Source organism: Vanessa tameamea, chromosome 2 (genome assembly GCF_037043105.1).
Source record: "Vanessa tameamea isolate UH-Manoa-2023 chromosome 2, ilVanTame1 primary haplotype, whole genome shotgun sequence".
Taxonomy (NCBI): domain Eukaryota; kingdom Metazoa; phylum Arthropoda; class Insecta; order Lepidoptera; family Nymphalidae; genus Vanessa; species Vanessa tameamea.
Genome location: NC_087310.1, coordinates 1860013 through 1881001, shown reverse-complemented (window position 1 = coordinate 1881001; position 20989 = coordinate 1860013). Strand labels below are relative to the sequence as shown.

Below are 20989 nucleotides of genomic sequence, written 5' to 3'. Positions count from 1 at the left end.
GACTTCCTAATACTCCATATTTGTGACGTCACAACCAATCCTTTATGGACAAATAATATTTTGAAGTGAATGTTGAATAATATAAAAATAAGAAAATTCCTATAACTACATAAAATAGCTTGTAAACTATTTGCTTTGTAAATTAAATGCATGTTAAATAATATTATTATTTTTGAATATTTTATCAAAAAATGGAATTATTGAAGAACTAATTTAGCTGGCTTATCGTCAATTCTACGAGATGAACCATGTTTAAGTGTAAACTCTCTCTTGATATAGGCAAATAGAAGGTCGGTTATCAGAAAAATTTGGGCTGTTGCAAATGATAGTGTAACTCCAAAGAAGAAATTGGCATTGGCGGAACCAGAGTAGATCCATAGATGCCAAACGGTGGGTCCAAGTACAGATGTGATGATAAATGCGCATCCGACAATGAATTTTTGTTGCATAACTGAAATAATAGTGACAATATTAGTTTTAAAAAATACACCATATACAAAATTATTTAATATTTAAAAATTCTTTATATAAAACAATTTGCAAAAATACATACATGTAAAGAGATGTTTCCACAGAGGCAAAAGGGCTAAATAAAACCCAACATCGCCCACACAAGGATAAGATCTGAATATTGTAGAAAGAGCTATTAGCACTGTAGCTAATAACACTGGTTCTTTATGAAACCTTAGTGTTAAAGGAACTACATATAGTGCCAGTGCATTTATTTGGAATGCACAGACAAACAACAGTCTAAAGTGTTCAAACATCTCTGTGAAGAAGTACCAGAATAGGCCAATATTAGGTTTTAAATCCGGTACTGTTAGTCTGAAAAAACAAGATTGAATTTTTTATGATTTTAATCTGTAATGCAAAACTAAAACACTTAATATAGAAACACAATACAAAAATTATTTACTTACATAAAACCATAAGTATTATAAACATATCTGTAGGAGCCGTCCATAATATATGCAGAGATGTAAATCAAAAAACCCCAACACAAAACAAAGGCAAGAAGTGTTCTAATATAAGAACACTTATTACATCCCTTATTCACATCTGCTAATAAAATTGATATTGGTACAACCAGAAGAATGGGGTACAGAGCTTGGTGAGTAGCCAACGCAATAAATATACAAGCAAGCAATTTTTGTCCACTTGCAGCTCCCCACAAAGACATGCTTATTAATAAATTTTGAGTGACAGTACTGGTCATTCCGACACAGTTCAATACAGAATAAGGATTGAATAAATAAACTGACAAAACATAGTCTGGTGCTTCATTTAACTGAGATTTGTTCAAAAGCATTGTTTTGGATTCCTCAGCTACATGTTGTTTGTTCTTTTCTTGGGTCTCTTCAAAAAGTCGAACAAACGCCTTCGAAGTTTTGTATAGAATATGTGCAGTTAGAATGTCCATAAAAGTGAATATAAGTGGTAATAGATAAGGTACTTTTTTTAATATAAAATGAAAAAACAGAAGCATTATAGGAGACTCGTGAAACGAGTCCCCTTCATAAGGATCTATCCCATGATCGTACAAATATACTCCTTCAATTAACCTCTTCCATGAGTTCAGAGGCGTTGCTATTTCAACTCTATTAGCAATTGTCTGCCAATAGTCTGTATGAATAAGCCAATATCTCACTATGCCGGCTACAAAATATTTCCGCATTAAAGCCATTGGATATAAATAATTTCTATGATAAATAACAGTTCCAGATCAATCAAGCAGCTCCATTTTATGGTTTTCAAATTGTGTGTACTGAAAAATACATCAGTAAAATTGAAACTGACAGAGTTATGACAAAACGAATGTGTCAAAGCTCAAATGTCTATCGCTCGGTGTTAACATATTTTATAAGAGCAACTAGAGATGGGGACGATGATCATTTAATATAACAGTATTTTAAAATAAGCAGTTAAGCCCATTAGGTTTTTAAAGTATTTATCGCTATTTGCTAAAAATTTAAATGCCACATGTTCGGTTAATATAAAATACTGTAAACGTCAAAGCCATACGATTAATCGATTAAAAATTTAAAATACTACGAGTGTAGTTAAGACATACCCTATAGTGCTGGGTCATTCCTGATTTTACGTAAAACGAAACGAACCAGTTTTTTACATTTACTAAACAGTTCTTTGAAACGGTTATAAAAAAAACGGTTTGTTTTCATAGGTTCTAGAACTTACTATACTTACGATACTTTACTGAAATAATGTATATTCAACGCTGGAGTCATATAATTTTGAAAATGGTCGACTTTATAATTTATTTGGATTAATCCTCCGTTACGCTCCGTGCTTTAAAAAATTTGCATTAACAAAAAAAAATTTAAGAAATATTTTTAAATTATTTGTAATTTCAACTATTACGGCTGAGGATTACCCGATTAATAATATTAATAAGCAGTCAATAGTAAATCTGTAATAAAAAAATCATGAGTATAAGGAGCCTACGAAAACTTTTTTTTTTGTCTCGTAATTTTTATTGATTCTTCTACAAGCAAATTTGTATTGTATTTCTTTAGGAATAAGAATCATTGTAGCATATTCGTTACTTCAAATCCAAAGTAGTTTCTTATAACTGGTTTAATATAAATATAATAATAGTCCTTACGGCGATCAAAATAGAGTGTTTAGTCAGTTACACGTGATCGAAAACGTTTCGCGAAGCAGTACCAAAATGACGGCCGCCAGTGCCGAGTGTCGTCTCGTTCGTTTTAAAGTTATATGTCCTATAATCAAGAAACAGTTCGTTCGTTCTTTATAAAATAACTAGTTCTTAAAACCGTTTCTGTAAAAAACTCCCAGCATTAATACCCTAAATCAATGATGTTCTAGTAAACAGATATGTTATAAACGCGCGAAAGGTGAAGACTAGAAAACGTCCTAATTGGGACGTATTGTCTTTAGTCTGTGTCGCGCACGAAAACGAGTAATACGTTTCGCGCTCCTCGTAATAACTATCCAAAATGCCATTGTGTGTATTTAGAAAGTGTACCAATTACGATACCAAAGTTAATAAAACACAAGGGATCTCATACCACATGTAAGTAAGCAATATACTTTGATTTATTAATATATTTCATTTATTTTTCTAATATTCTGATATTTTGTAAGAACGACAAGGATGCGTGCGTTTCGGACATAGAATAAAAGTACAGATGCGAATATTAGGCAGTAAAGTCATCTTTACTCCAGAGTTCTCTTTTTCTTTTAATAACCTTTTTATAATTTTGTTTGATACACTTAATTATAAATTAAACTTGTCGAATATAAGAAAAGAAAATATAAATAGTTTATCATTAACATAATACGTTAAAATAAAGCTGCCACTGAAATCAGGCTTCAAGAGTGGATCGCTATTGTTCGTAAACAAAGAAATAAATCATTTACATTACCTTACTGTGTGACAACAGCGAGTTTGACTATTTACCGTCTTTTCTTCGTAGGTTTCCAACTTCTGAGATTCGGCTTCAAGAATGGATCGCAATTGTTCGTAAACAAAGAAGTGAATGCAGTTGGACGCCTTCAAAAAGTAGTAGAATTTGTAGCAATCATTTCAAAACTACCGATAAATATTCATCAAACAAAGGTCGTACACTTCTCAAAAATAGCGCTGTTCCCGTTATAGAGGTAATGAAAAGAGTAAAAAACTAAATGAAATATATATATATTTCTAGCCAATTGTATATCAAAATAGTATAGGATATTAAAACATTAATTTGTTTAAATTCTAAGGATTTTTTTCTGCAGTGATTTTTGTTTTTTATATGATACTTAATTATAGTAATATCTTAAATGTGCATAGCAATTATAATGAAAGTATTACTGCACCGCCTTCTTGTGACGAAAATAATCCTAATTCTGCAAAGTGCAAAGGACAGTTGATTACTTCATTGAAATTGTTGTAGACGATAACATAAACTAATATTGTTTCTTCTTATACACTTGTTTCATAGTGAAAATGCAATGATATTAAGTCGTCCAGCCACTCAATTACCGTAATTGTAGTTAAGCAAACAAATGAATATTTTTAAGTTTTTCCACGAGAAAAAAAAGCATTTAAGGAAATGGAATGTTTTTATGTTTTTTACTTTTCTATCAATTTTAATCAATTTTTAACTTTACAACGGTATGCAAACTATCTTGATTCCGAACTAACAAGAGTATAATAGTAAAAATAGTTGTCGTAATGAGGCAAACGTATTACTTCGATTGGAAAGCACTCTCTGATGTATATGCATTATACATAAGTCGTGCAATAATGAATATAAAATATACTCGAATCTTTAAAAAATATTTATATCATGTGTAGTAATTGTCTCTCCTATTACAGTTCCAGAATATTTTGCGCTTAATAGTTGCGTATAAAACGCTCACAGTCTGAGAAGCACGTCGGAGTCTAGAAGTTGGCAGTATTGACACTCCCGTGCCTCGGAAATCACGTTAAGCCTTTGGTTTGGTGTCTATTTTTCCGTACCTGTTCGATTTCCCGTCCTATATGTTATGCCCCGCGCGGATGGCTGGTCTAGCTTGAGGATGGTCAAAAATCAATTAAATCAATTAGGACAATATCATTGGATTTTTATCAAGAATTAGTAGCAACCCGAAGTTTAGTAGTTGGCTATGCTATGGGCGTATTATACACCCGCGCCTCGGGACGCACAATACACAATCGGCGTAGATAGCATTCACAGAAAATGACAGACAAATTTATTGTAATAATTTTATTTTGAATTTAGGTTCTAAATTAAATGTAAATTAATTTTATTTATTTGTCTAAGATTTGAATTGAAAATAAAAACTTCAATATCAGATACTTTCTTCTTAATTTAATTCGAATATTTATATTATATTAACATATTTAATCTTTGCATTAAGAATGTATAATCTTATCACATGTGCGCATACAATAATATGTACGAGTATATAATCCCGATGTCACCATTTTATTTTATATTGCAAGATTGAACCAATGTTCATATTCTTTACTATAAAAATTTATATAACCTATTCAAAAACAATAGTATTACATAACAACTACTTATCATGCTCTTTTACTTGAATGTATTAATCGGATATTTACGACGTGTTAGGGAACAAACGATTAAATGGGGTTTTCAGGAAGATCTTGTTAGCTACTCTAACGCCAATTTTATCCCAGTTAGCTTGTACTATTGGCAACAGTTCCTTATACAACAGTCTCCAGTTTTCATTGACTATTTTCACTCCAAGGGCGGCTGAAAAAGAACAATTAATATATTACTCTTATTATATATAAATTTCAGAAGTGCTGAGGCGATTTTGAAGCTACGATTTTCGGGTAATATACATTTATTTCACTAAAACATTTCAGTACCACATATTATAAATATACTTAGACCTATTTTAAAGTTCTCGACATCACTCATGTATAGTATTTAATATGTCCCTAATTATTATTATACTACACAGACTTTACTTTATTTAGGTAATACATTTGTAAACATACTAACTGTGGTACCGTCGTTACTTCTGATTTCCATAACACAAGTGCTTTAGCTACTTACATTGGGATCAGAGTAATGTGTGTGATGTTGTCCAATATTTATTTATTTACTTAAAATAAACTTTATTCGTTTTTAAAAAAACCGCTTTTAAAAAAAAGTATTTATAACCATTCATTTATCCGTCCCACGGGGATTCCCACGGGAAAACCTAATTTCTTCAAAAATCGAAAACTGATGTAGAAACTTGCAAGCCCAATTTCACCCTTTAAGTGAGGAATTTTCAAGAAATGTCTATAACTGTCTGTCTGTCTACTTATAAATCAATAACGTAAGCCTAAATAAAGATTTTTATCTCTCTGTAATCTGTAATGTCGAATTTATAAACAAAGTTTCATCACCCAAAGGAGATGAATTTAAAAAAATATATTGTTACCGTTTTTAAGTTTATTAAGTCGTTTTATAAGTTTATTTATTAATTAACAACTTCAATTCCTTTGCAACAACTTTTTAATGGTTTACAGTTAATAACTATAGAAAAACTAAATAATTTAATCATTACTGGAAAATAAAATACAATGTACAACTAAATTCATTTAAAATAAGAATTTAAGTCATAGGATATCTTCAGGAAAACTTTACAAGTCCGTTTTTTTTTTTCTTAAAATATAATTGGATAATTCTACTGTTGTTTTATGAGTAATTACAAATCACTCGTACACTGTGCAAAAATTAAATACGACCATGGCCTTGCAAATTAATTGCTTTTAACATACATTACAATTTCAGCTTATGTCTACTATTATGAATCAAATAAAATTACTAGGCTAGTGTTGTTGCCGAGTGTTTCTTACAGAGAAGACAATACATACATATATATAGGTAAAGATATCTCTGATTAGTGCATTTATTTATTGAAGACGTATGAAAGCGTCAAAAGTAACTTTTCTTCTACCGTGACGCCTCAACGGCTGCACCTTGAGTACCTAGGCGACATAACCTATCTAACAGCAAATGCGCTCTTAAATAATAACCTGCAACACATAATTTTTTCACACAATTTATGTTTTACGCCTTCTCCAAATAAATGAATCGAGGGCGAGCGAATGACTAACTAACCATTAAATATTAATAGTATGGTTTCTGATCCTTTTATAAAGTCGAGAATCAGAGTGCACGTGATGTATGTATGTTGTCGAACACTGGTCGATATTATTATCTCCTGCACAGACTACTTTCAATTGCGATTGGCTGCCGTTTTCGACATCGTTTGAAAAGACAACACTAATTGGTATAATTGTCATAATTTATACAATAATATTAGTAATAGCCTTATATATTATTATTTTAAATATTTATTTCATTATACTTATTATTTTGATATTTGAGGCAAAATATGGGGCACTTTTTGAATTAGCACAACCAATTCAAATGACAGAAAGAGTTAAGATAATCAAACCTTACTTTTACGTATTTCTTGCGATTTGCTAATACCTCCTCCATAAAATAATAAATACGTTCTTGATTAATAACATTTTTTTTAAGACAGAACTATTTCATTTAACTACTTATAGCCACATTTTAATATTATATATATTATAAGTACTATATAGCCAACATTCAAAATGTCATTTGTTAAGAATCCATAATTTGTTACGACGTATATTTTATATTGATGTACTTACTCAATTCTTTGGTTTCCGGCGATTCATTAGTAAGATAAACCTGCATGTTACTAACATCTGGTCTCATGTAGAATGACTTGATCTTCATATATACTTCATTATTAATTGTCTCAGGTTTTCCATCTAGCTTCCACGTGTATACAAGGTCAGCTATAAAAGTTAAAAAAAAAACTGATTTATAATTTTTACTAATGCAAGAAACTAGAGTTAACGTTTTAGCTTTGTTAAAGAAAAAAAATATCTCAAATGAAATAGCGCGGTACAAAAAACTGAAGGTTAATAATCGATTAATGGTTTCAAAATCCATTGCAAAAAATCTAAACGGACGTCGCAACGTAAAGTGCTCGTTTCTCAAATTATTTTTGTCCTTGTCACGACTATCAATGAAGCTTGTGACTGGAATTAGGAATGTCTGACGGCCTTTCACGTGCCGAACCAAACTTGATAATTACTTAAGTAAGGAAAAAAAATAGTCTGAGGTCTGTCCGACGAATTCTTCTATCCTATTTATTATTATTTTTTTTACGAAAATTGACCAATCTTTACATTGACTAGAGCGAGATTCGAAATGAGCAGACTGATTTTTCTTATTATTAAATACGTCTCCACAATCCTAACGGAGAGTAATAAACAACCAAAAGCCAAGGAGGGTTGGAAAAGCTAATTGCCTCTGTGTTTAATTATAATTTTTACAATATTATAAAACACACTGCACCTACCCAAAACCAAAAAGGATGAAGGCGACTAATAACTATAATCTATAGAACAATACGAGACACTATTAACGTTACAGATAGCATAGTGTATTCTCTTGGACTTACTCATATTTGTAACAAAGGTTCCGTGAGCGACGACATTTAAATCATTGTAACTGCCGCTGCCTTCGTATCGACCGCTCAATGACACCGCAGGGCTGAACATGTCAACTTCTAGATGAAAACTGTCATCATCTACTCGTAGTCTGGAATGTTTTATTATATTTTAATCCACTTGTTCACAATCCATGATTATTATTATAGGATCGAAAGCATACCTTGCATCTCGAACGGTGGACTCTTTTAAGCCGAGTACTAGTATGTCTTTGGTAACCATCTTGGCTTGAATCTAAAATAATATAAATATAAGATTATCCTATATAATTTGCTTATAGTATTCGTGAATATTTTTAAATTTGCTGTCACAGTATCTCATAAGCCTAAGAAGTACAGTTGCAAGGAGTATTTGGTATTCGGCGAATTCGACTAATTTTTCGACCCCAAAGACGCTAGACGTGGTAAGAAATTTTAACTATCCCTCACATTGCGAATACCATGTCCCTTCAAACCGGAACACAAAAATACTAAATAAGTATTGCTGTTTGGCGGTAGAATATATGACTGGACTTGCTCAAAGTCAATATGTGTAAAATTGACAAATAAGCTTTACACTATTTAAAAAATATTACTAGACCATTTGCAAATATTTCAACGCGTACGCAGCTACAATTAATAAATATAATTAAAATATATTATATTAATATATATATATATTATATATATTATAATAATTAAAATATATTATATTTATTAATATATATTTTAATTTAATTTATTCTACATAATAATTACTATACTTCCTTTATATTTTTATTCCTCGGTTGTATTTTTATGTTTTAATGGACTTAAAGATTAATTTAAAACAAAAAAAAATCAAGGATTTTCTTTGTTGTATAAAGTTTGATTATATCACGAAAAGCATAAAAACAACATAATTTTAACGTCAAAACTCGTAAATACATATTTTTGTTGTTTCAGCCAAAATGTATAGTTTGATATTTGTTTTAGTGTATACTATAGCATTTTATGTGTTCTATATTATGAATATTTGACTATGTAAATATTAGTTCAACGTGTATACACGTGTGCGATAAGGGGTTAGAGCGGGCATAGTCGTTTTGGATAGGCGCCTCTATTCGTATCTAGTCTCATATTTAACAAACTATTTAAGTCGTTATTGTTGCTTCATTCTTAGTCTTTGTTCCTCTCATTTGGTTTTGTTTATTCAGTGTTTGTGTATGTACGACAAAGTGTGAAGTGAAGCTGTACATATTTTGTGTAAGCTGATTTCCTTTTAACTTCTGAAATTATTTTTTTTATTGTCATCTTTTCTATTATGCCTTTACGTAATAAATTAATTTAAGATATGACTCGATGCATTCAACATGAAATACTAACATAGTCCAGTCATTACGTCGGGAAAAACGGGTGAGAAATGCATTTTTTTTTAATTTAAAGCTATGCTTTTCTAGGCCCCCAATAATAAGTAATATCCAAAATTTGGCTTTCTCGGTTCATTTGCATACATATGTAATGACTGGACTAACACTCATATGATGTCATAATGATTATGACACTTGATGACGTCACTCCTTTTACGGAGTTTTCTACACTTTATCGGGACCAGTTTACCTCCTAATATTTTTCTATTTTGTTTCAACCATATATTATTTGTTTTTATAATATTTTACTGTATATGATATAGTAATCCTGTAATATTGTAATCCTACTCCAATATGAGAAATATTTGGCTAGAACAATTTAATTAAGAATTAATTTAAAACATTATTACCCAATTTTTTGTCTGTGCATCATTGAAGTTCATAAGTTACTTAAGTAGAAACGTGAATGTGCCGTGGTTTTTATGCGTTTTACACAGAACTGCCTTATCACCGCGAACAATAGGTAAAAATATAGGCAAAGTACGTTTTAGAATATTCTAGAAAAGTTATATGATTCCCGAGATGCTGTCAATATGAAGTTCCATCAGGTACACGGCTATTGCACAATAATCATTCTAATTAAAAAATTTGTACCTGACTATCTTGTTGTCCTAGCCGAGCGCGGAACTATTATATATTTTCCTTAACTCGTTAAGGCTGTACAATAAAATGAAAAACATTTTACTGAACGCCCATTTTGAGGAAATCCGCTTACTTATTCTCTTATTTAATGGACTACAATTAACTATATGTGAATCTATTACCATTTCTATTTTTTTAGGTCAACTGGTTGAAAGGTTTTCTACAAACCGAAAAACAACAGTACAAAATGTTTAGCTATAGCTGACGAATAGAGCCTGCACAAATCCTCCGACACAAACTGGAAAATTGCACAAAATAAGCAAATAAACTGTAGTATATTCGATAACGAAGACACACCCGTTAAATCTTTATCAACGTGAATTAATATGTGCTTACAATATGTCTTAGTGTGTGCGTGAGACTCAGACTAAAGACAGCAACAAAATAGAAATTATATATATTTTTAAATGTTATATATATTTTTATCTAAATGTAAAATGACTAATATTTGGCACGGGTATTCATTACAGTTTTGATAATGTTACCCAACAGTAGCATACATACATATACATATGTCAATACAACCTACCACGATAACTATCTCTAGGACAGATTCCAATGAATCGCAACAAATGAACTATAAACGTAGGCGAATTTATAGATCTTGACATTATTGGTGAGTGTAATGTATTTAAGATACAAATATAACTTATTTTTAATGAATAATCGTTTAAATAGTATAGAGTAATTAAAAAACAGTAACTGAACATTATTATTTCTTCTATTGTCGTGCAAGTATTCGTTTTGTGAAATAGGGAAATTGTAGCTCAATAAAATCTATATTTCACAAGAGTAAGGAGACTATTGTGACCGTCCGATGTTTGGTAACTTGCATTTGTAACAATTTTAACTATTTTCTGATCTGCGTGATTTTGAATGCGTTTAACGTTACTCTGCCTTCTTGGATCGTTGCTTAATGCATAGTCTATGCTTTTCAATGGACAACTACAATATGACCGAATATGATATTTAACAAAACAACAATACGAGCCGTCTGGACTGAATAAATACGCTAATTGGAAATTACTTATCGCCCGAAAATATCCTTTGAAGCTCACATTTTGGTGCAGAATAAGGCTCTGAGTTATAAGGAAAAAAACAAAGACCGAATGCTATGCTAGCAATAAGGAAGTGCCTGTAACGGTCTAGACCTTGAGAGGTCAGAATTAGAAAAAAATTATCGTATAAGTCTTTGTTATAAGTCTTTGATTTCAATAAGTTAATAGTTTAGAAGTTACAGTATTATGCAGACGATAAAAGCGTTACGTACATTTTATGCTATAATATTTTTCTGTAACATTTCCATCGCTGTGATTACGAATCTATGATGTTATCAAAACTGTCAAATACATGTTTATGATAAGTACACAACTATTTCATGTACCATCGCATTAATACATTGATAAAACCACGTTTGTATCGTGACTCCGGTATGATTACCTGTTTTTTAACTTTTTATTATTATGGTATTTATAAATATTGATATGATTCCAAACTTATAACGACTTAACTTGGATCTTATAATACATTATAATTACGATACATTTGATACAGGAAACAAAATGATATGGCAATTATTATTAGTTCTTCTTTAGTCCATTGCTTTGTTTTTATTAAACTGTGATGCAAATTCATAGAAGATTAAATAAACTTCTTACTTGATTATTTTTGTATTCAATTTTTTGTTCTTTCTGGTGATAGGGGTCGACGGGCGGCACTCCAATATCCTTAATACCTCCAGCCATTGCAGTGATACCATTCTGAATAGCGTCTACGAGGCAATCGTTCACATCTGGAGAGTTTCTGTTACATGTTTTCAAGTATTTTTCTGGAAATAAAATAGCTTTTACAGTAATGTTTTAATACCATCTACGTAGTACGTAGGTACGTAAATTACACTGCCAAAATTTCTCAATTTTTCACTTGATTTGTTTTTTTTTTGAATCGCATACATTATAAACAAATGTTATTAATATTAGTATTTTTTTTCTTCGAGCAAGAAATATACTCGATCATGTTTAAAATGGATCAATGTACATAATACTGGCTAATACTAGACTCGGCCTTAAAATTAAGGTCATATCGGATTCCATCCTGTGAGATCGCTTCTAAGATCGCAGTAAAGTCTTCTGCTATTTTTAAATAAACAATATAAGCTCTTTAATAATTGATAAAGCTTCGTGACGTCCGGTTGGCTAGACGTCACTAGCCTGGATCTTTTCACTCGACGGTATAATGTAGTACATAATGTTTTTAACAATTTCTTCACGAAAAAGTTGATTGCTGGAGTTTTTTTTATGATATAGGTATGTGCACGGACAAATGAGCCACCTGATGGCAAGTGGTCACATCGCCCATAAATATTGACACTGTAAGAAATATTAACTAATTCCTTATATCAAACGAGTACCACCGTAATTATTCAGATGCCAGCACTACCACCTAATATACCTACCGTCCTACCTATCGTCTTACAAGAGAGAACATCGGGCCATGTTCAGAATCCTGTTCGTATTCGAAATGGCGAGACAATTTATAACTTTCGGCGAACTATCCGAAACCATGATTCAGAATGTTTTTCTACGTACAATATTAGGAACAAAAAAAAAACAAGTTTTTAGAATAATAGATATAAACATATGGTATGGATAACATATGGTCCGATGAACATCAATGTGACGTGATATTATAAAAACATGATATTAAATACGTATTTGCAATGGCGGATTACTTCTTGTTCTATATAACAAAACCATCAATTATAAGAGTCATAATCGCCGATCATAATAAGCATGTTTGTATGATATTACACTATTGGGGGCAGATTCCAATTTTGAAATAATATATTTATAACTTAAAATGGTTGCACTTATATTAAGTTAGTTATCGCCTGCTGCTTAACTCGCGAGTCAGGGTTTGTTCGTCAGGTGTAAGGCATCAAAGAATGTCCTACCCTCAGGTTTAAGCTTACTTCCTACTAAATTTGATCAAATTCTGTTCAGTGATTCTGAGTTCCTCAAGCACTTATAAAGATGATCAAGATATTTTGATTTGTTTTAAAAAATCGCCTATTTTGTTTCACATGTATATTTTTGGATAGAAACATATCAATATATGTTAATTTTAATATTGATTATTAATTAATATTTGTTTAAATATCAACTTAATACAATTATTAAGTTGATATTTATAATTATAAACAGGTGTTAAGGAACGATCAAAATTTGAAAAACATCTTAATATTAAATTCCTTAGTTTTTGGTTAAGGTATTACGCGACACAAATATTAAAACGTTTCCGAAACAAGTGTTCGTGCAGAGATTTACAATTAGGATTCAAATACAATATACATTACATTTTCCGTATCATATCACAGTACATAATGTCTTCATTATTGAAAGTATGGCGATTTATGGCAACATCTAAAAGTTGATTTCGATGTATTCAAGACGTTCCTTATTCCAAATTATTTGAATCGCTCAGAATAACTTAGTCATATTCGTGACATATTAAAATAATAACATTAAAACTTTATAATATATTATATATATTAGTGCATTATTTTAGTTGTCTGATTGAAATAAAAAAAACAGACAAATTGTTTTTTAATTATAAATTTAAATTTGGAATAATTTTGTTTTATGTTTTGAAGACACTCTTAATTTTAATAACTCACCTATGTCAATTGATCCAGAACAAGCGACGACTATACTAAATAAAAAACCGACCGAACGCAAAACCATTTTTAATTTGTTTTATTATTAAATTATAAAGCAACGTGTGTTTCACGTTGCGCTGTTAAAGGAGGTTTGCGATCTACAACACAACCTTCGTCAGAGTTACGTATGATATTGCTGGCAACTGAGATTGCAACAGCTTCTCAGTGTTCTCAATGTCATCCACTTGTACCACGGAATATATTAGTTAATATCAACAACAATTTAAATATTACAATTATCATATAAATAACATAACATCGATTAGGTAAAAGCTTATAATAGTATTATTTTACATAATCACGTAGGAATTGAAGCGTTGTTTGGGTTTGTAGTTACAGATTCTCGACCAAGCATTTTTTAAATTCCACGTTTATTACTGGCAAAATTGTTAAGTATAAATCAGGTCAGTTTGGGTCAAGACAACGTTTATGCTGTCGCATAGGCGACAGCATAAACGTGGATATAGATCCAACGCAACAAATTCATAATAATTATAATTGATTTTAAATAATTAGACCTTAACTTAGAAGATGGCCGTCCTGCCATTTTGATGTTGACCAAATCAAAGTGAGGTAAGGTTAAAAAAATGTAATGATCCAGGTATTAAAAATTTTCAAACTCATCGTTGATTCAATAGCCATTTCCGAAATATTAATCTTCTCTTTCAACACAACGACAGGTATTCGTGACCGAGGTTCAATTACTTCCACCCAAAGCGGCACAAATAAAAAAATGTCGTCATCAAAAAAAGATACTTACAAATAATAGAGCGCATAAAAATATTTAACCTATTATTTAAATATCATCTGCATTAATGCATTTTCATTTAAATTTAAAACGCATTGATTATATATATTTTTTTATATTATTAAAACTAAACGTCAATTTAATTCTTTACTCTAATATCCGAGACTTTTTATTTTTATTTTTGATGATAAAAACGCCTGGAGTCACACTTTGTTGATTTTCATGCACGATATAAGAAACTTAATTAGTTATAATTAAAATATGTGATATAATTGACAAAAAAGTAACCTCTAAGTTAATTGCCGGTGTGAATGTGATTGTGAGTTTGTTTTTGGCTTTTGAGTTGCCAAATAAGCTGAGCTCTTATTTGTGACGTCACGATGTTGTGTAGATAAAAATTAAAGGATTATGGGTTATTATTATTACAAGTGGTCGTTCATTGTTCTAAATCCGACCATAATTATTATTGAAAATTTGAGCATAACATATTACTCTTATCTTTAAAACATTTTCAATTGCTAAATTACTCATTGATTCTAAAGCTCGTCATCAGTTTTCAAACAAAAAGAGAAAAAAAAATCGATTGATAAACAACAGAGAACTATATATATTTAATACACCAAAGAATAAAGATAAAACTTTGATTTACATATTCCATGCAATTTGCTTGTATACAGTTCTGCGATATTAATATATAATACATAACTATTCCATTTTACTACTTATTTAGACTTTAACTTTAATTTCACTTCTAAAGTTCCGATAATAAGTTCACCGACATTCGAAACGCCATATTTCCCCGGATCCGTAACGAATATCATAGAATATTCAAGCCCTTCTCTTGAGGTTGGAATTTACTATAGATACACTTACTTTACAGCAAACCTTAACAATACTAAGAATTGAAGTTCACCTTACTTCTTCCTAGGCCTTCAGTTTAATTATCTAGTAATTATTAACTTGACCTCAAACACTATCACTAAAATAGATTTCCGTGTTTAGCTATGTATATTGTTCAAGATATTCATGATATTGTATTTTTTGCTGATGATACCTCATTACTTTTTATAGTTGGCAGGAAACAAGTTTATTATGACTATGTAAGGAATGTATTATCACTGATGTAAAGTTGGTTTACAACAAATTCTTCTTCGAGTGCCACTCCGACTAGCGAAGGTTGGCAGTCAGCTTTGAATAATCCTTCTTGTTCTTTGCGAGGCGAAAGAGATCGATCGAACAAATTATTTATTGCTAAATGACAAAATCATACTGTTTGCCTTACTTAACATAAGGAAGCAACATTCAAGACTCAGCTCTTCAGCATACGCGGTTAAAAAATTTGGACAACTAACTGATGTTGATAAAGCTCGTTTAGTATACTTTGATTATTATCACAGTATTACGTCTTACGGCATATTACCTTGGGCTAACTCAGAAGATATTGCTGTCCGTAATTATAATCTTGGAGCTCGAGACTCCCTTCGGGATGTTTTTAATAAAGTGGGTATGCTTATAGTTGCTGCACAGTATGTTAACAACAATATTATGTATATTACCAATAATATAGACTATTCCGAAAGAAACGGAGATAGAAATTGTATAGATATAAAGGAGGAAAGGTAATAACACCTAGTTTCCGACTTCGCAGAGTCAATACACCCATCCTGGGGCTATTTTTGACTTGGCAATTAATAATAAATATGATTAAAATGATGATCAATAATTTGCATATATGTCATGTCAAAAAAATAAATAGATAAATAAGGTATATTACTCAATACATAATATTATTATTATTGATAAAAAAGCGTAGACTTAGTATTAATACTATGCCTGGTAATCAACAAAATTAGTTGATTTCCGGGCAGGACATATACATATAAATTGAATTGTACTTTATAGACATAAACTCTGTAATTAAAATAATAGTGGTTAAGAGTAACTATTGAGTTTCTGCTCAGTAGAATATACTTTCCGAACCGGTGGTAGCTTTATATTTAACTCAAAACTATAAAATTACGATTCAAAATTATTTCGTGCCTAATTGATTGAAAAATATTTTAATGTTCAATTTGATTTTTGAGATGAAATAAAGATCTATCGCCTAGATAAACATTTGTTGTTTTTAAATAAATTATTATTTACTTAGATAACGAGTAGGTACTAGCTGTTACCCGCCCGCTTTGCTGGTCAAAAAGGAGGGGATGGATCAACGGAATTACAAAAATCAATAACAATACTTACTGACGATTTCGCGTCAAGTGTTATACCGATAAATAGTTCATTAACTTACACGTGATTGACAAACACAGAAAATAAAGATTGTCAAATATTCAATTCGCAAATGTTTAACTTAGATCGATGCAATGGTTTGAAATTTAAAGTTTGTCTTTTAACACTTTAGACTAAACTCAACTTTTAAGCTCTAAACTAACCTTACCAATATTACATTTTATAATTACATAAGAATTATTTACATTAAGGACTTAAATATGTGTATACAAATTGAAATTAAATATAGGTAAACGTAGGATGATTTATAAAATTAATGGCCGCTTGGTAACAGCATTAAGCAAGCAGTTACCACGTTACCGGTGGGGGCGATAAGACGGGGGCTATATATTTTATAAAACTAATTTGGAAAGGACTCTTTCCCTTTTCCGGGAAACCAGCGTCAGTCCATCGGGATCACGTAGAATACTAGATAAAGTAATCTTAATATGATTTTAGGTCAAGTTTTAAGGATGTACAAATGTTTACTTATACCTTCATTTAGATTTACCGATAATTTAAATTTATTTAAAAAAAAATTGACCATTTGTACTTTTTTGAATTTAATATGAAGTTAATTGATATGAATTAAATTTAACAACGAATTATTACATTTGAAATGTCCGCTTAAGATACTGTACTGTTTTTATTTATTTTCATGCTAAAGAATAATAACCTTGGAGGATGTATAAATAATTTTAATATATTTTATAAGCTGCGATAGGTACAGGTTTTACGTCTAGAGTCGAGTCTGAAGGACAGCACACGAACATGAGCATCGCATCGTAAATAAATCATACGTAAATATAACATACATACGACGACGTAATAAAACATAACAACAAAAGAAATAGTATTAAAAGTGAGGTTGCTCACTCAAAAATCAAATTAAACCTTTTTGTTTTAATTCCACTAAAATAAATCTTCATAAAGGCGGGTTTAAATATCGAATCTGCAAAACGTACTTGGTGGTAGGGCTTGGTGCAAGCCCGTCTGGGAAGGTACCACCCACTCATCAGATAATCTACCACCAAACAACAGTACTCAGTATTGTTGTGTTCCGGTTTGAAGGGTGAGTGAGCCTACTACTATCTACAGGCACAAGGGACGTAACATCTTAGTTCCCAAGGTTGGTGGCGCATTGGTGATGTAAGGAATGGTTAATATTTCTTACAATGCTATGGCCGGTGGTGACCACTCACCATCAGGTGGCCCATTTGCTCGCCCGCCTACCGATATAAAAAAAAAAGGTATTATGTGATATATTATGGACAAGTTCGACGAATAAAACATCAAAAAAACTTCGTACCACACACATTTCAATTGTAAATTAAATGGCAAGTTCAGGAACAGGATCAACGGCTTTATTTAGTCTCCAAAGCAGCATTGCTAACACTTAACACTTATTGTTAACTTATAAACTTGGGGGTCAAGGAATTTCTTGTCAGAAAAACCCAATAACTATTTAATCGTCCGTCACAAGATCGGCAACAGTGTTTGTATTAAATTATAATAAAAAGGTAATATAATTTTTATTTAATGCGTCTTTTATTCTTCACAGATCTGCCGTGCGATTCTTTAAGAATTCACTTCGCGTCTCATTCGTGTAATGTTGACAACCGACTAACGTTGATACGCCATTTTGATACATGTATCCTAAAAATATATAATGATTATAGTCAATTTGACTATAATACATATCAAATTCTGATAATTTTCTAACTCGAATAACCCTATATATGTCCTACGCTATGTTTGCCAAGGCGTGGTCTCAACACCAGAGCACGTCTTCTCTCACGTTTAATTGAACCAATATTTCCCAACTCTTACTCATAAAAGTAAACTTTAAGAACGTAAATAGGAACAACTTTTTCAATCGTTTATTGTTAGGGGACATTATTTTTTATTTATTCCCTTAGATATGTTTAGTTTTGGGCTGTCAGGTCAAGATGAGGACAATGGAGCAAGCAAACCTATTAAATGCCTATTCACGTTATGCTAACCATACTGCAAAATAGAACGTAATTCTTTCTATTAGGAATATATCAAACTAGTTAAAAAGTAATGTTTGTCTATGGGATATCAAAAGGTTATATATAAGTATGGTATATGTATTATTTCTACCCAGGGTATTTTAAAATAAATATGATGTATACAGAGTATTTTAGAGACTTTAGAGTATCTATAAATATAAGAAACAGACGACTTCATTAGCAAGACACTAAAAATATAAATATGTTGAAAATCCACTAACGGTGCTAATTAAATGCAATTGATTGTTTAAAATAAACTAGAGGATATCTTTATTTGTTTTTATATCAATGTGTGTGTATATCATTTTCTAATAAAATACTCGGAGCACAGTACGTGTGTTGGCTAAATAAATTTAAGCATTACAGGAAAATCCTTCTGAGTTTCAATGATATCATTTACTTATGACCATTGTAAATATTTACTTAAACAATAAAATCTTCAAAACTTCTATTGTTTCATTTTGATTCCGTATGGTAATAAAATTATAATGAAATACAGTTTTTCTTTAAATAATAAGTGTTTTGTTGAAGTGAAATAATAAGGTCTCTACTGTAATTTATTAGCAATGTCATATTTTATGCTTTTAGTACAACATGTTAATCAGGCGCTTGTTAAACCAATAAAATATGTCTGAGTAACATAAGAAAACCGTTGGGACCACCTAATCCAAATAATGACAAGCAAATGTTATTTTAACCGACTTCAAAAAAGGAGATTATCAGTTCGACATGTATGTATGTAACATTGTAAAATTGTTTGTAAATTGTTGTGTAAAATTGAATAATATTTGAGTATGATGATCCATTTAGGCTTCCAAGCACGTAAGTATATGTTTGTATGTATGTCTGTATGTTTATCCACGAAAACAAAAAGTCGTATCGAGATGATCATTTTTAAAGTTAGGAACACTTTAACTTAGGGAACAGTGTAAGTTTCATCAAAATCGGTCAAGTAGTTTCAGAGATATAAGTAAATTACTAGTAAGAAAATATAGGTAGTTATTTAATTGATAACATGCTAGGCAGACTGATGTTGGCCATTACACGCCTACCCTATATTAGAAATTTACTGAAACTCTCTATAGGTAACACCTCTTTTTTCAGATCGAATTTTTGAAAATAGAAGAGAGCTAATGACTTATCTAACTAAATTCTGCGTCTATGTAAAAAATCGTATATAAATAACCATATCTAAATTTAATATGACGAAATATTTCTGACATTTATGCGGACAGACTACGAGTTCAGCTATAATGTATATCTATTTGTAAAATGTAAACTAATTTAAACTACACTCCTGATTGCTAGTTGCATTAGCACGTAGAGCTCCGAAATAAAAAAAAATGTGGTATGTCCACTTTAAAGTTCAGACACTATTTAAATAAATAATGCTCTTATATATTTTCAAGATAATCATGATGGAACATTTGGATATTTCGTATCCAAGGGTATATCGAACTATGTATGTACCTACTTGTATAAACACAATACAAGTAGGTACATAGTTCGTGTAATCTTTGCACTACAATAGTCACTTTAATTATTTGTTAGCTGGCTGTAGTACACTTATTAAGGTTTTATTAATGTTTATTATAAAAATAACAAGAAAGTTTATTATTCCAAACTTTTATTTAAGAGCGGAGATGGCCCAGTGCGGGTTCAAACCCAGGCAAGCTTAATTTGTGTTTATAGTTCATCTCGTGCTCGGTGAAGGAAAACATCTTGAGGAAGCCTGCATGTGTCTAATTTCAATGAAATTTTCCCACATGTGCATCCACCAACCCGCACTGGAGTAGCGTGGTGGAGTAGGCTCAAAATGTCTTATCAAAAGGGAGAAGAGGCCTTATCCCCGCAGCGCGATATTCACATACATGCATTTATTTTATTTAACTTGCAATGTTTGTTAGTTTATTTAGGTGAAATCTTGCAAGCTGATTTGGAACCACATACTGTTGTAATGACATGTTAGTTTCTGCCTAGTACTTAATGTAATATGTCCATTGTACATTACCAAAAATTAGTTCGTAGATAGTTAAAAATATAATTAAAAATTTTGTACACTTTATTTTTTGGTTTGACTTTAGAATATTACATGCTTTAGCCATAATAGTTTTTTTTCCAGTATGTTTAAACGTTCGCT

The 20989-nt window shown here is 30.9% G+C and overlaps 2 protein-coding genes across 2 annotated transcripts; both read right to left on the bottom strand.

Moving 5' to 3' along the window:
• Positions 1 to 160: 160 nt before the first annotated feature.
• Positions 161 to 1794, bottom strand: LOC113398206 (phosphatidylinositol glycan anchor biosynthesis class U protein). Its single transcript, XM_026636828.2, has 3 exons — positions 921 to 1794; positions 554 to 825; positions 161 to 451 (listed from the first exon to the last, which is right to left on the bottom strand). Exons 1-3 carry the CDS (start codon positions 1682 to 1684, stop codon positions 198 to 200), a joined length of 1290 nt encoding a protein of 429 aa, XP_026492613.1. The 5' UTR covers positions 1685 to 1794; the 3' UTR covers positions 161 to 197.
• Positions 1795 to 4853: 3059 nt separating this feature from the next.
• Positions 4854 to 13945, bottom strand: LOC113398207 (uncharacterized). The gene is made up of 6 exons (XM_026636829.2): positions 13756 to 13945; positions 11738 to 11907; positions 8214 to 8284; positions 8002 to 8141; positions 7181 to 7330; positions 4854 to 5249 (listed from the first exon to the last, which is right to left on the bottom strand). The coding sequence occupies exons 1-6, from the start codon at positions 13820 to 13822 to the stop codon at positions 5092 to 5094; spliced, it is 756 nt and encodes a 251-aa protein (XP_026492614.2). The 5' UTR covers positions 13823 to 13945; the 3' UTR covers positions 4854 to 5091.
• Between the last annotated feature and the right edge of the window lie 7044 nt (positions 13946 to 20989).

What these genes read in the sequence shown, in the direction of transcription:
- LOC113398206 (XM_026636828.2), bottom strand. Translation starts at nt 1,684, where the DNA reads ATGGCTTTAATGCGGAAATATTTTGTAGCCGGCATAGTGAGATATTGG. An exon ending in TATAATACTTATGGTTTTAT is followed by an intron (nt 826 to 920) that starts GTAAGTAAATAA and finishes TTGTTTTTTCAG; the next exon opens with ACTAACAGTACCGGATTTAA. An exon ending in GTGGAAACATCTCTTTACAT is followed by an intron (nt 452 to 553) that starts GTATGTATTTTT and finishes CTATTATTTCAG; the next exon opens with TTATGCAACAAAAATTCATT.
- LOC113398207 (XM_026636829.2), bottom strand. Translation starts at nt 13,822, where the DNA reads ATGGTTTTGCGTTCGGTCGGTTTTTTATTTAGTATAGTCGTCGCTTGT. An exon ending in TTGAATACAAAAATAATCAA is followed by an intron (nt 8,285 to 11,737) that starts GTAAGAAGTTTA and finishes ATATTATTTTAG; the next exon opens with ATTCAAGCCAAGATGGTTAC. An exon ending in GCCGGAAACCAAAGAATTGA is followed by an intron (nt 5,250 to 7,180) that starts GTAAGTACATCA and finishes GTTCTTTTTCAG; the next exon opens with CCGCCCTTGGAGTGAAAATA.